Source organism: Alligator mississippiensis, chromosome 3, assembly GCF_030867095.1.
Source record: "Alligator mississippiensis isolate rAllMis1 chromosome 3, rAllMis1, whole genome shotgun sequence".
NCBI lineage: Eukaryota > Metazoa > Chordata > Crocodylia > Alligatoridae > Alligator > Alligator mississippiensis.
This window is the reverse complement of record NC_081826.1, coordinates 299,286,921-299,301,846: the sequence shown is the minus strand read 5'-3', so window position 1 is coordinate 299,301,846 and position 14,926 is coordinate 299,286,921. Positions and strand designations below refer to the sequence as shown.

The window sequence follows — 14,926 nt, the reverse complement described above, 5'->3', positions numbered from 1 at the left end:
CCACCCACGCACCCACCCACACCCTCCCCCCCTTCTCTACCTGCAAGGGTAGGATGCAACTAGAGAATAACTTACTTGGCCAGTGTCAAATATAAACAGACTGGCTTTCCAGTGCAGTAGCTTTTGCATGGACTTGTTTCAATATTCTTTTTTTTCAGATCTTAGCTTGATGCCTCTTGAAGGTGGTAATCAACTTATAAGTTTTTGTAATTAAAAATACTATATTACAGTGTTTTAAAATATCATTGATTCCAGTCCCCAGCCCCAATCTAATGCGATGAATTTGGATGGCAGCAATGGAGTCAAGGGAACAGCATGGTCCCTTCCAGCCCTAATGTCTATGAAATCTGGCTGCTTCCTTTTTGGACCTGTGCAGGGGCAGGAACCGTCACTGTCTGTGCGGTGCTTGGTGTGGGTGGGCAGGGCTCCTGTCTTTGGTGGGGGTTCCTATAAATGACCAGAACAATTCTGTGCAGGTAGTAGGCTCAATGAGCATCTTACTCTCTCTGCTGTTCTAGTAGCTGAGTCGCACAAAGGAGCTTTTGAACCTTGTCCCCTCTGTCTCGTTTCTGAGGACACTTGGGCCATCGGGCTGTCAAGATGCCCCCGGCCATTCCAAATTCTAGCCCAGTTGATCCTCGCGCAGGATGCCGCAGCAACCTGGGGTGCCTTGAGTACCTTTCAGGGGTGCTGCAAGGTACCACTTGATATTGGTGCTGAGGTGAGAAAACACAATTCCCAAGGTAAACTCGGAGGTTTCAAATAGTAATCCAGAGGTTTTTAAAATGTTCTGACCTGTTGCGGACTTTCAATTCTTTGCAACAGAAGAATTACTCTCGTATTTTTCTGTAGTCAAAACCAAAATAACAGAGCGAACTTGTTCCGAGCCTTTTGCGAGCTGCCTTGAGTGTAAATGGAGAACCGCTGTTCTAGCCTATAAACCTTGGCCTGTTAGTGCAGAACAGCCCCCTCTTGGATTATGGAGGCCACATTTTGCTTTTCTGAAACCAGGTCTCTGTCTTTTGGCTTGCTTGCAGCAATACTGATGTGAACTTTCCTTTAACAGAATCATGATGAAACCTGGAGGAATTATTTCTCTGACATTAATAACTTCCCAAATGCTGTTTACACCCACTGCTACGACTCGTCTGGAACGAAACTCTTTGTGGCAGGAGGCCCCCTTCCATCAGGACTCCATGGGAATTATGCTGGGCTCTGGAGCTAATGAGAACTCTTCCCCTCAATGGTGATCTCCCCCGGTGTCCCCTTCCCTGTTCTTTACCAACAAAATTGTGTGATGCCATTGATTTCTGATTTAAACGCAAGTTATTTTTGACAGTTTTCTGTTGGTTTCCAACAGTTTTGTACATCTTTTTTGAACCAGCTTTTGCTTTAATCTCCTTGATCCTTTATACGAAGGGTTTTTGAAACCCCTTTTTATTGTATTTACTCTTTTTTTTCTCCCCCCCCTTTCTCCCCTGCCTCCCCTCAATTTAGGCTAACTTGGCCATATGCCCCCTACTTTGCTGTGAGGTAGGACTCCTTTCTTATTGAGCGGTTGCCGCTGGGCTTTCTGTGAAAGTCCAGGGGCTGTGTGTGTGCAGGTACTTCGTGTCACTTACATTACCTGGAGTGAGGACTACTTGTAATTAAAAAGAAAAAAATATTAAAAAATATTTATAAGAAATAAGCTACTACTTTATCTGCAGAGCCTGGGTCAGGCCTAGCTTGATCTTATTTTTTAAAAGTACAAGTCTAATGACACTGTATACATAAAGGAATACAATACACACAGATGTATATTCAGCAGGACCCAGGGACAGCATCTCCCGCAATGTCGCTTGTCCAGCCTTGAGGGTAGCAGTGGCACCAGACCTGGCTCCTCCGTGGTGCATGGGGAGAATGAAAGCAACCTCTTGTGCTCCCCTTTCTCTCTACCCCTGCCCCAGGTATCTGCTTGTGAAGGTACTGAGGCTTCAGGGCAAGCCCTCCAGTATGGCTCTTGCATGACAGCAGAGATGGAGCGAGGCTAATAGAAATGGTAACCCGACAGGCAGGTTCCTTGTGACCAACTGAACCTGGTCCGCCCGCCCAGTGTGTGAAGTAGTTGAGAGTCCTGGGTACGTGCACCCCTGTCTGGGATTGAATGGCAGGGAGGAGCCAGATTTGGGTACCTGAAGCCTGTCTACAAACAGGTCTCTCAGGCTAGGGGCAGTGTTTTCCGCACACCTACGCATGCACATGGTGGTCGTTCCCCAGCTGTCTCAGCCAGCTGTGACTTCTCTCAACAGCAGTGCTCTTTGCTAGCCAGTTAAGCTGCTCAGACTGCTGGGCAAAGGGAAGCTATTTTTAATTTTTTTTTTTTTGTTGTGTTTTGTTTTGTTTTCCTTCCTTATCCCTGGAGAGACTGGGGTAGGCAGGTAGCAGCTACTCTCTGCAAATGTGTATAGAGTGTCAAAGGACTACTGGCTCCACTTCATTTCTTTTTAATATAAACTAGAGGCTTTCCATGCAACCAGATAGCATGATAAGCAGAAAAGAAAAGTTAAGAATAGTCTGTAACGTCAGCTTGGTTTTACAGGATACTTTTATAAGAGTCCTGGTCCTCTGAACACCAGTCTTCAGTCCACACTCCAAACTCCATTGGACATCACCAGAAACTGTGGGTGTAGAAAGACTGTCCACAGGCCCTTGGTGAGCAATACAAAGCCCAGTTGTGAAGGACGTGCATTTTTGGCCAAAGTACAGAACAAAGTGGCTTCTCTTCCTGGCTCTGCTGCAGACACCCTGTGACCTTAGGCAAGTCACTCGCCTCTCGGTGCCTCAGCCTCCCCATCTGCAGTATGGGATTAGTGTCAGGCAGGGAGATGGAGGTTTAATTTCTAGTTTGCAGAGTACTTGAGCTTATTGGATGCAAGGTGTGTTAGAAGTACAGTTCCCCTCCACTTGTGATTTGCAAGGTAAGAGTGAGGAAAGAATAGCCCTGTATGTCCACCCAGACCTAAAGCACAGACTCCTTAAATTCAGGCCCAAGTCTGCTAACCAAGACTTGGTATTACAGCATGTCAAACTTCTCCTGCTTCCCATGTGGGCTAATCGGGGGGGAAAAATGAATCAAACAACACCTAGGGACCAAAAAGTAGCCATTAAATGATAGGGCTGCAAAGTAGTTCTCTTGGCTTCGGTTGTGTTATGTTCTGTGTTGAGAACATGTTGCTTTGGGATTTCTTTCATAAATGGCTGGAAGGAGGGGATCACAGTATTTGACCTCATGCCTAGGAACATAAATAAATGACTAAATGTTCTCTGTGAAAAATGGTGAGGATGTATGTGTCTGAAGGGATAATCTGAAGCCCTCTGACTCCTATGTGTGGGGTGTGCCTTTTGTCGGGTGGTTGTATCCCAAAGCTGGTTTTGTTTAGGTCGTGATTTTTCAGAGATGCTGAACGCTCTGCACCGGTGGTAGCCGCTGGGCATCCTGCCCGGCTGTTTCCAAGCTGTGTCCGTTGTACCCTCCTCTTCCCACCTCCCCAACATTTAAAATCTTGCTGGTGCTAAAGAACAATTTTTGCTCTGGAAATTTTACCCTTTGTTTGATCATGGTTTGGCAGTTCCCTTCAAAGGATTTTGAGCACTACCTGTGCTGTGGGTGTGACTAGATTTTTTTTTTTTAGTGGCATAACATCTTTCTGTGTGTGTGTGTGTGTGTGTACACAATTTTTTACTGAAAACAAGTAATCATTTTAGGTATTGTATCCACTCCAGAGCCTTTTACTCTTCTTAGCTTTACAGTAATTCCTTCTTGAGGGTGGGGAGTTCTTCTGTTTTGTAGTATACCCCAAAAACAGGGGAAACACTAGAAAAATATTATTCCTGCTCTCCTGTTCCCCCCTTCTTCCCCCCCACACTTCCTTTTTGTGTTGGCAGCACCTTGCTTCTGTCTGTTGTAATCGGGGGTGTTTAGCAATAGCACATGGGAGAGTCCCAGACCAATGCATTTTACTTGGTGACCTGTTGAGAGAGGATGCCTTTGTATCTGTTGCTGCTGGATATCCAGATACTTTTGCCAGAGGCTGAGGCACTAAGAGCTGAGTTGCCAAATGTTACATGGGAAGTCATAATAGGAACAGGAGCAGAACCCAGGTTTTGATGGCCAGTCCCTTGTCCAGCCCAGTGACCAGGCTGCTGTCACCCCACTGGCTTAGATTTAAAATGATAACAAAGGTGCACAGGGAAGTGGCTCTTATGAGCAAGGGGATCCAAGTACAAGTCAGTGGCTCCTTGGTAGGGCCCAAGCTCACAGCCTCCCCATGGCTCACTTTGAAGAGGGCATGAAAGCACGTCTCCCATCACTCAAACGATAGAGGTAAGTCCCTGTGGTGGGGAGGAACTGATTACAGACTCATTCACAAGCTTTAAAATAACTCTGTACGCTGTGCAGTGACTCGGTGATTCTCTCACTTGCAAGGAGCTTTGTAGACCGTTCAACTTCCAGATGCTCCAAGTTAAATTCACTTTCTTTTCCTTTCTAAAATAGATTAATTGGGATTGGATCTCCAATGCTTTCTTATGGCTGCCTTACATTTGCAGGGGTGGCTTCTCAGGGAAGTGGGTCCAGTGGGAGTCGTCCATGATACAGGTGCTAGATGACACTCATCCATGCTATCTTCAGTTTGCTCTATTTGTGAAGTGCGTTGTTGCTTTGAGGGTTTGCTTAGAAGCTGCGTAATGCTAATGACGTACTTGTCTGTGGCAGTTGACAGAAAGTAACCAGCTACTTCTGAAAGGATCTGCTGTATCTAATCTTTTTTTTTTTTTTCCAAAATAAGATTCTTGGTTGCTAAAAATCATTAGGCCACTTTCTCTTTTGCTACTTGACATTACAATAACACGGTGCCGTGTTGGCATTGCAGAATGTGTTAAGCAGCCAGTTTTTACCTCCCATGCTTTTGATAAGTTTTTCTTATCCAAATTTTTGTGGCTTTGGAGAGCCATGTCCATTTGCTTATAGCACAGGTAAACGGGCCCAGTAATAATGCCCAACCACTGAGTATTTGCAAATACTGGCAGTACTTAAGCATTGTGATAAAGGTTAAAGCCCTTTCCATTTCTTGTTTCCACATTACTTGTTCCTTCTGAGCATGGTGATGAGTGGGAGATGGTATTTCCTCCTACTGTTTTTATTTTGTTTCTTACTGACTTCTTCAGCTCTGGTCCTGGCAGTTTAGCAAGTCTGACGTAGTTGTGGTGAGAGGCCCTCCAGTGTTACTGCTGGGGAGAGCCCTTCCCCACTCTAGCCCACACAACTCGGGAGTCAGGGACCAAGCTCGGGTTTCATTTGGATTCATTTGGCCTAATGAGCTGGTCCAGGATGACAAACTACCAAAGAGTGGATACGCATTGGCAGCTGGATGATCTAAGGTGCTGGGAATAGGGTCTGTTTCAGCACCATGGCTGTCTTATTTATCTGGCTGTGGGCTGTGCCTAAAAAAGATCTGTAGAAACTGGGAGTTTCTTTTATAATGTGTGCAGTGACATAATGAGGGAGGGCCTCCTGGCTGAGATCAGGGTGCTGACATCAGAGTCCTGAGAGAACGCCAGCTTTCATACCCTCATGGGTGAGTTGCTTGCATCTAAACCACAACCTGTCCTAAATGTCAACCCTGAAGTGCTGCTCCTATGACGGGTTTGTAGCTAGAGTCCAGGAGGAGACATGTAATTTCCTGCTGTTGCATTTTCCAGCGATGTCAAAGGGATTCGGAGTTACAGCTGCGTTGCTATCCCTGCCGCTTGTGTCAACACGTCCATACCAGCTTTAAACTACCAGAGCTTGCCCAGATGCTGCCATCAGGACAGCCACAGCAGGATGGTGCTCAGTGCAGGCTGCAAAACCTGCCTGAGAAATGGAGTAAATCCTCAGGCAGTTAGCTCAGAGCCTACGCTGAGCTCCATGCCCCCATAGCTGTCCTCAAACTAGCTAGCTTAAAGTTGGCATGGGCATGTCGACTTGAACCGTAGTGACAGCGTAGGCAGACCTGGAGAGAGACTTAGACCCACACTGCACTTCCAGTTGAATGTGTCGCACCTTCTGTTGAACACGAGCACCAGAACTATGAGCTGAGACGCCTGAATTTTGCCTTGTTTTTGGGTTGACAACGTGGATTTGATGGCATGTTGGGGGCTATGAGTTTTATTGATGTCCACTGCAAAGCTCCCTTGGTGTGTACGTGCCTTCATGTGCTGTAGGGGAGAGCTTGTCCCCTGGCTCTGACAGGTGTCTATCAAGGGCAGCCCCGATACAGCAGCGAGCAGGAGGGTACAGAAGAGGAGGGAAGACCCAAGGAGGGTTGGGGCTGCTTTCAGGCAGCCTAGAAGGGGAAGAAGCTGATGGCTCATTGTCAGGGCTTTTTACTTACCTGAGGGCTTCACCAGACACCAAAAACAAAATGAAGTTGACCACATCCCTTTATGTGGGATCTGTTCCTGCTGTGCCCCCATGTGCTGAAATTTTAAGTCTTGAAAATGGGATTAAGTTGGATAATATGCTGGGTTACTTCATCAAATTGCCCTCGTTCTAATCCAGTGCATGGGTCCTTTCACTTAAAAAAGAAAAGAAACAAGTCAGTGCTCTTAATTGCTGCCTGAAAGACATTTTTGGCTTGTTTTTCCCTTTAAAATGTCAAGGTCTCAGTAGCCACTTTCTAAAAAGCCCTTTCCAGTTATGTGCTGGGGCCTGTAGGTCTGCAAGCCACATGCTTGCATCTGGAACCAAGTATTGTGGCTGGCTGAGCTGCAGAGCTGTGGGTTGTCAATATGCAATAGAGACTGTATACAAATTGCCACAGTTGTGGATGGAAAATAAAATATAGGGCTATATTTAAAAAAAAAAAGAAAAAGAAAAGAAAAAAAAGATACAACCCCCCAAACAAATAAACCCCCCACGGAAACCTAGCCTGGTACATTATCTTGTGTCTGGATGTATCAGTTGTGGACCCCCAAATGAACAAACAAAAGTCCTAGATTTGGATCCTGGATCCAAATCCTGGATCTTGAGGAACAGTTTATCTTTTGATTCCCTTAATCAAAAGGGAAATTTCAGGTGCTGAATCTTCAATCTCATTAAACTTGTACTTTTCTTTATCTGCCTGCTCACCTGGTTCCCTCCTATATTCAAGGCCTCCCACAGTCTCAGGGTATATAAATCACTATGATTCATCCAAATAACACAAAGGACCAATCAGAGGTTGATGTGCCTTTCTCTTACGGTACCTTGATCTTTGTAAAGTTATCTCTGAAAGAAACTCATCGCTGTCTTAGGGCTGGGTACATGCCTTGTCTTTTTCTAAGATACCCACATTGAAGTTACCACAGGTTTGTATGAATTGTGACTTGTATCTCATTTGGTGTTCTAGGATGTGGTGTAGACACGAACTGAATGCACTGACTTGACTTGTCTTGGGATAAATCCTGCCAGTGATGACAGTGCTTGACGTGTGTGGTAATGTGTACGTAAGATGCTGGATCTTCCCCTTTGCCTATGATGTACGTTTGGTGTATTTGCACAAACGACACGGGGTGTTTTCAGATGTGGTGATCACAACTTGTGGCTTGGGGTTAGGATGTCTTAAAGTGATTGGTAGTTTTTTAAATGTTTTTCCAAATAGATTACCCTTTGTAGACTTAAAGATCCAAAGCACTGGGGGGAGCGGGGTGTGAAAAATCCCCCCCAGACCTTCTGTCATTTGCCAGCTTTTGTTCTGAATTCAGGACATAATTCCTCGTTTTGCTGCTTAGGGCATCGGCAGTTTCAGAAGCAGCACAGAGTCCTGAGCTCATGCTGAAGCCATCAAGTGCAAGAGGACCAATTTCGCCCCCCGCCCCCATGTTGTAGTGCACATGCTTTCTTTTAACCGTGGGGCAAAATATTTCAACCGGTCTGTGCAACTTGCAAAGTTTGAACAAACAAGCATCGCAGATGGCAGGCAAAGACCAGACTGTCTGCTCATGCCGTGTGGCGTCTGGAGTTATCCCGAGAATTGCTTTTCTGCTCTGAAAGGTGACTAATGCTTAAAATAAAGGCAGTGCACGGTCACTTGGTTGCTTCTGTGTGCTGTGCTGACAAGTACAGATGTCCCTGCATGCTCAGTCTGAGATGAGAGAAATCCAGCTGGGTTTCTGCTGCGTCCATGGCAGTAGCAGGAGACTGCACTCCATCGCAGGAGGTCCCTTTCAGTCCAATGTAGTCATGTGTTGATCTGAATCAGGAGTGTCAAATGTGATCGCCCCATGAGCTGGATCCATGCCGGATTCAGACCCGGTGGGGGAAGCAACAGCAGCACAGATTAATGCAGATACAACTCACCAGTCAGTGCTCCCCAGGCCTTTGTTGCTGGGAATTTGGTGACAGATACTGCCCCCTCCTTCCCCCCACCCCCATATTTCTGACCCTTCAGTTAGCCCTGCAAGCCAGAGGGAAATAGCTCTGTGGTCTGTATCTTTGACATCCTTGGCCTAAACTGCATCCTCAGGGTACTTCTGCTTTTCCGTCTGTCTTCAGTGGGCATATGCACACGTAACTAATTCGAGCTCAATGCAGAATTCTGCTAATCCATGAGAATGGGTTCAATCATTTCCTCTTGGCCTTATGGAGTCAACACAGCAAATAACAAAGTCAGCAGTGCATTGTCATTATTCACTGGATGTGATGCTAATGTGTCTGTAACTTCTGTTCTATTCCCTTCCTGGTCACTGCAGATTAGACAGGTTCTGTGGGGTGGAGACTAAGCCATATTTGCCCATTTGGGATTTCCACGTAGAACTGAATGAGGTGCCACTTTTTAGACCTGGTCACTTTTCAGAGCAGAACTGATGCGTCTCATTTTCCGATCTGTGATCTTCAGCAGTTTCTTCAATCTCTTCTCATTCTTTCCACTTCACCTTTTTAAGAATTGATTCCAAGCTTTTTGTCTAAGTCTGAAAAATATTAAAACAGTTGGAACCAAAAGCTTTATGAAACAGGAAGACCTAATAAGGCCCCTTTGTAGAAGGCTCACACTGTGTAGGATTAAAGACTACAGCTGCATGTGAAGTGGCAGCTTATGCTGTAATGCGAAGATCTACACAAGCTGAAATTTGCTGGTGTCCCATCTCCTTGTGCAGCGATGGTCAGCTAAATAGGACGTGTGGGTGCTCTGCGTGCTGAACCCAGAGCGGCTGCATGTTACTCTCACTGGTATTTTTTAAGCTGCCTTTCAACTTCAGAATTAGGCTCCCATTCAGAGTAGTGTGGGATGAACACATCGCCGTTTCATCTGGATGGTTGCGCGCTGCTAACCCTTTCCCATGCAACTGGAAGGCTTCCTTCAGCTATCAAGGTTAGGAAGGAAGAATTAAAAAGAGGTCACTTCCTCCAATAATTTGAAGCCACCAGGAGTCTGCGGTTATAGCAGAGCTCTGTCTTAGCATCCAACTTGGACCCTCTGCAGAAATGTACTGCAGCCAGCCGTGCCCAGAGGAATGCCAGAGGTGAAGAGAAGCTGGTATTTTAATACCTTATCTGACTGCAGATACCCCAGTTCTTAGCACTTGTGTGTGGAAAGCGCTGGCCAGCCCAGCCACTTCTGGCTGAAGCATGAAGAGGGACCATCTTCTCCAGTCATCCAGCTGCTTGCCTCGTCCCCGCCAGGCTGCTGCTGCACCCGTCTCTTCCATCTCTGTCCAGACTGACTATGGAAGTTCTGCTACATGGGGAAAAGGGCCCTTACTACCTGTTGATTTTAGATTTTACCCTGTCTGTGTGTGCAGGGCCTAGGAAACCCCAGCTGGGACTTACTACTTCAGCTGGCTGCATCCCAGACTCTTCAGGATGCAGGTGGTGGTGGGATCCTTGTTCGTTGTTTTTTTTTTTAGAAAACAGCTTCCAGCAAGCTGGCCCTCAGTCCTCCAAAGCTTTATTTCCATTATTCACCCTTTTGTCCCAGTCTCTCCCTTCTCACTAGATTCAGGCATATTCTTGGGTCCCAGCCTTGCTAACTTGGGCTCCAGTTCAGCAGTACACTGGTGTGCAGGTACTCAAGCCCCACTGATGTTGATGGGACTTGAAGCACCGAAGTCCTTTGCTGAATTGGGGCCTTCTCTTCAGTTCAATCCCACGTGTTCTCTTCTTTCACCCAGGCGTGGATCTCTCCCCTAACTTTTTCCAGTCTGAAGGGCTTTATTCCCAACTTATTCCTCCACAGCAAATATGTTGATTCCTGAGCATCCAGCTGTTTACTTTCCACCTGCTTGTTCTGTGGGTTGCTGCATACAGACCCCTGTTGATTTTGATTCCCCCCCCCCCCCAATTTTTTTTTTTTTTTGAGGTAGCATTGGGGATATTTGTCTGCTTCCTAGGTATAGAGAAGCAAGGACCTCTTCAAACCAAGTTTTTAGGATGGAAGAGGGGCCGTATCACAGAAAATTGGAAACGGATCCATAATTCAAGTAGAGGAGGGAGCCGTTCACCATCTCAAATAACGTGGTCCCCGAATCTTTGTCTAAACCGCATCCACCGGAGGTTCATGTCTCTGTGTTCAAATCCACTGAATGTTGCAGTGTCTATCAAGGTTCTTGCTGAGCAATGCAATATGTGCCTCAAAACCAATGCACAAATCCAGTCCGTTTCACTTAAGATGTTTGCGATGCAAGGAGTTTAATCGATGACTGATCTTAATTCTCGTTTCTTGCTAGTATGTGTTCCATCGCTAGAACACTTCTTGTCGGTGGTTCTCGAGCTCCGTACTGTTCTGCGTCACAATTGGAGTGCAAAGAAAGGGACATCAATCACAAACACAACTTGCTGAGCTTTTTCCTCCTTATTACAGACACACAGGAGATCGTTAAGAGTTCAGGTTTCATGTGGTTTTTAATAAAAACTGGAAACAATGCAGCTACTCCACCAGATCCAGCACCGTCTTATCTTTCTTGACACTTACGTGGGAATGCAAAAATAAAATCCAGCAATATGTGTTCTCAGCTGGGGTGTTTGCACCGTGGAACGTGAAGTTTTTTGTTTTTTGGGGTTTTTTGGACTGATGTTGTTTCCTGCATGTGGAAGAATTCAAATTGGGTGCAAAGGTTTGGATCTGTGACTGACTGTCTTGGGTCAGCTTGTTAAATGCAATCAAATGCATTGGACTCCTCTTTTATTTTCGTCTTCAGAAGATGACTACAGTAGAAGAGCAATGAACATTAGGCTGTAACTGACTGCTTTAGGTCATCAGTGTGTTGCCTGATTTTATATGGACAGTATAATAAAGATTTGTTTGCACATTGACCTCCATCTATCAATCGTGAATAAAATTCTTTAATATGTGGGTTGGGAAAATTTGTTAAATACCAGTAGATTCATTTCCACATCAAGTGAAGAGGCTGGTTTTTCCATCTCTCTCAAACTGGGTTACTGTGTCCACATACCAGAAAGATGTTGCTCTTGAAAAAAGCATGTTCATGTGTGTGACAGTGACCCTCCCCACACATGCGCACACTTTTTAAATACCTAGATCTGTACATTTTTCATCTGAGTATCGTTAACCATGCTGTAGTCCGACAAACAGATCTTTTACTACTGCCCTGTTCTATAGAATAATTGTAATTAACTGCAGTTTTTTTTCCACTACTTGAAGTTGTGTGAAATGAAATTGGTGAACAAAAGTATTTGTGCATCTTACTATGGGTATCTAAATAAAACTGTATTTGTCTAGTGCGTTGGCTGGTGGCGTCCTCTTTAACCTGCTGTTGTATGTAGGGGCCCCGTTAACGCGTGATGCTGTGAGAGCCGCACCCGTGTTGATGGGTGTTTAATGGGCTGGAGAACTGAAAGGTAAGAATCCACCCCCGGCCCCCATCCCCCCATGCTGCTTGAGCAGGTTAACCCATCTCAACTTGCTTTCCCCTGGACGGACAGCGCAAGAAGCCACAAATAAGTGAGGGCGGGGGGTCAGTAAGCAGGGATAGGGAGCAGTGGGCCTGATCGGGGGGGGCATTATGCTAAGGTGTAGTTTAGAGTGGCTACACCTTAGCGTGGCATGAGCTGGGTAATACGGATCAGAGAGAGTCGTCTCCTGGAGTGGGGTCACTGAGCCACATAAGAAGTGCTTGAAACCAGTTTCAGGTGTTTATGTGCGGACAGTCCAGGGGTTAGGAGCCCTAACAAGGCCCTAAATCCGGGGGCAGTCCAGCCCCATCCCAGGAGTGTCTGCTGTGACACCTCTTGGGGGCGGGAGGTGGTTTGCAATAGCCCTCAGTGCTGTTCTTGGACTCTTAATTTCAGCCCACCTGGCCTTTGCATCCCTTTTCGAGCTGGAGCCCTGTTTGCTGCTGGGGTGGGCTCAAGGGGAGTGTCTTGGAAGTGTTTTGGTACCTTGACGAGTGCTTGGCTTCACCCTTCTTCAGGGTGAAAATCCATCCTGTGCCTCTCATGACCTTTGCAATGGAACAGTCCTTTTCATCTGACTTTCACAGGGGACCAGGCATTAAGGTGACAGCTCAGAGGATTTGGGGCTTTTACAGCCTCTTGGTCGAAGGTCTCAAAGCACTTCGCAGATGCAGCACTACTTGTGCCTACTTTGCTCCTCTGCGGCTGCTTTAGTCCCCAGGCGCCCACTCCAGGCCTCGCTGCCTGCAAAAACTCTTGAAGGTGGTAGTTGAAGTAGGAGAGAGCTCCCTTAACTTTCCACCCTGTCTGTGCCACCACAGACTGTTCAACACCTCTGCACGTCGCTGCGTGAGACATCTGTGTCCGCATGCCCAGGATGGAGACCATTCTCTCCAATTTCCTTACGGAGCCTGTCAGACCCTGCCAAGGGTGGGGAAGCTAGTAGACAAGAAGATGTGATGTTTCGGCTCCTTAAGGTTTAACGTTTAGGAACAAAGGTGTATGCCTCAAGGCAGCTTCCAGCTCTTTACCTACTCAGACAGGTTTCTGGGAATGCATCATCCTGAGTCGCTGCATTCTGCATAGCCCCCCGTTGAACAGTTCAAGGTCACTGTCCTATCTTATTTTTTCCCCGTAGCTCTGCGTAGAATGGGTTACTAGCTACTGAGACCTATTTCTCTCTGCTCATGGTAGCCACGCTCTGTGGAGTGGCAGAGTTGTGGCCCAGTGAGGGGAGGTTTGCTGGGGCAAGAGAGAACGCAGCAAGTGGCCAGACTACCCAGGTCCCTGCCTGACTCCTTTGCTATTTGTAAAACCCCTCTTCCCCTTGCTTGTGCACTCCTTGTCTGTTCCCTAAATCTTGCTGGAACCAGATTATTGGTGGACAAGGGAGGGAGAATGAGCATTGGTCCCTTCACCTGCAGGAAATACTCCAATCTCAGACCTGTGAGGGTCAAGAGAACTTCAGTATGCTGCACTTTGACCATACAGCCTTATACCAAAGCCCATCATCTTATTTCTTCCCACCCATCCGGGACAGGTCCTCTGCTCCTGGTCTGCCATGCTAGGCCTGTCCCTGGGGTCTGTGCACATCTGGCCACTCACTGGATGTTTTCTCTCTTGCCAGTGGGTGGTGCTGCTGGTTATGAAACACAGCATGGGCTGCTGCAGCGCCAAAGGTTCAAGCTTGTGCAGTTGTTTCCACTTAATCTTAGACATGCATTTGCTCTGTTAAATGACAGGGCTGGATGGGTTCCCTCTTACGAAAGGAGAGTGGTTGACTCCAGAAGCTGGAAAGGAGGTGCTAGGAACAAGGTGGCAGAAGCTGTAGGGCTGTTTCTCACTGGCATCTTTTCCAGCAATGTATCCGAGGCTGCTGCTCGTGACACACTGCAGCCCCAGCTCGCCCTTAGGATCACAGCTCCGGCGCTTCCTGCTGTGTTTGTTTCTGCTGAGATCTGTGTGCAAACACTGCAAATGTTTCAGGGGTTTCCGTGCCATATTTACCTGCCACAGTCGGAGGAATGTGCAATGCTTGGAAGACAGGCTTATTGTTGCAGGGAAATTTGCGGATCACGTCAAGGGATGAAGAGATCGGCGTAGACTGAAGACAAAGGAGGGCTGACTGAAACGGCCACTGCAGGAATAGTTCCCTGGTGGACGTGCCTCAGAATAAGTGTCTGCACGAAACTCTTCTGACTTGAAGCTATGTGCATTCAAGCCTTAAATCTGGTCTCAGCTCTGCCGGGCGGGGGCAGGCCCCCTTCCTGCAGCTTGAGTCGAGTCACCAGGGACGTGGCTTGATTGCTTGTGATGGTGTGTTGCTCTGCTGAGATGCTGGGCCAGTGGGCATTACACAAGAGCATTAGGGAAGGGCTGTCTCCTCATCACCGCCCCCAGGGCTGTCTTCCTGATGCTGCTGATCTAGCTTCCAGTTTCCCCTGTGCCCTGAAGGGAGGCCTTTTATGAAAGGCAACCACTGCGAAAGATAAGAGTAGAATTTGAAAGGATCTTGATGGATGACGTTGCTGGGCTCGAGACAACAGGATGGAGTTTGATGCAGACAAGCATCAGGTGCTTCACCTAGGGAAGAACCACCAAAAGCACCAGTACACAGTGGGAGCTTAACTGGCTGGGTCCCAATGTTGCTAAGAAGGATCTGGGGGGGCTGGTGGATCCTAGAATTGAAGGCAGGCATCGCTCATGCAGTCACAAAAGAAAATAAATGCAAGGCTGCGGCAGCAGGAGGGTAAGGTGCAAGACGTGGGAAATGCTACCATGCCTCCACTTGGCTTGCCTAGATCTCATTTGGAGTATCGTGTACAGACTGGGCTTCACGTTTAAAGGAGGCCATGGAGAATTATGGAGGGGCCAGAGGCAGGTGACAAAGAGGTTGGGAGGTAGGCTGAGAGAGCTAGGCATGTTTAGCTTGGAGAAAAGGAGGCTAAGGGGGCACATGAAAGGTATTGGGAAGACTGCTGCAAAGAAGATAGAGAACAGTCTTTCTCCCTT

The 14,926-nt window shown here is 47.0% G+C and overlaps 1 protein-coding gene across 1 annotated transcript in view; it reads left to right on the top strand.

Annotated features, from left to right (window-relative positions):
- DCAF12 (DDB1 and CUL4 associated factor 12) overlaps window positions 1-11,743 on the top strand; it is a 42,660-nt gene extending 30,917 nt beyond the window's left edge. The window contains exon 9 of the mRNA XM_019480025.2: window positions 1,067-11,743. Within this exon, the coding sequence (XP_019335570.2) occupies window positions 1,067-1,225 (159 nt within the window). The 3' untranslated portion in view covers window positions 1,226-11,743. The remainder of the gene's footprint in view (window positions 1-1,066) is intronic.
- Window positions 11,744-14,926: the final 3,183 nt, after the last annotated feature.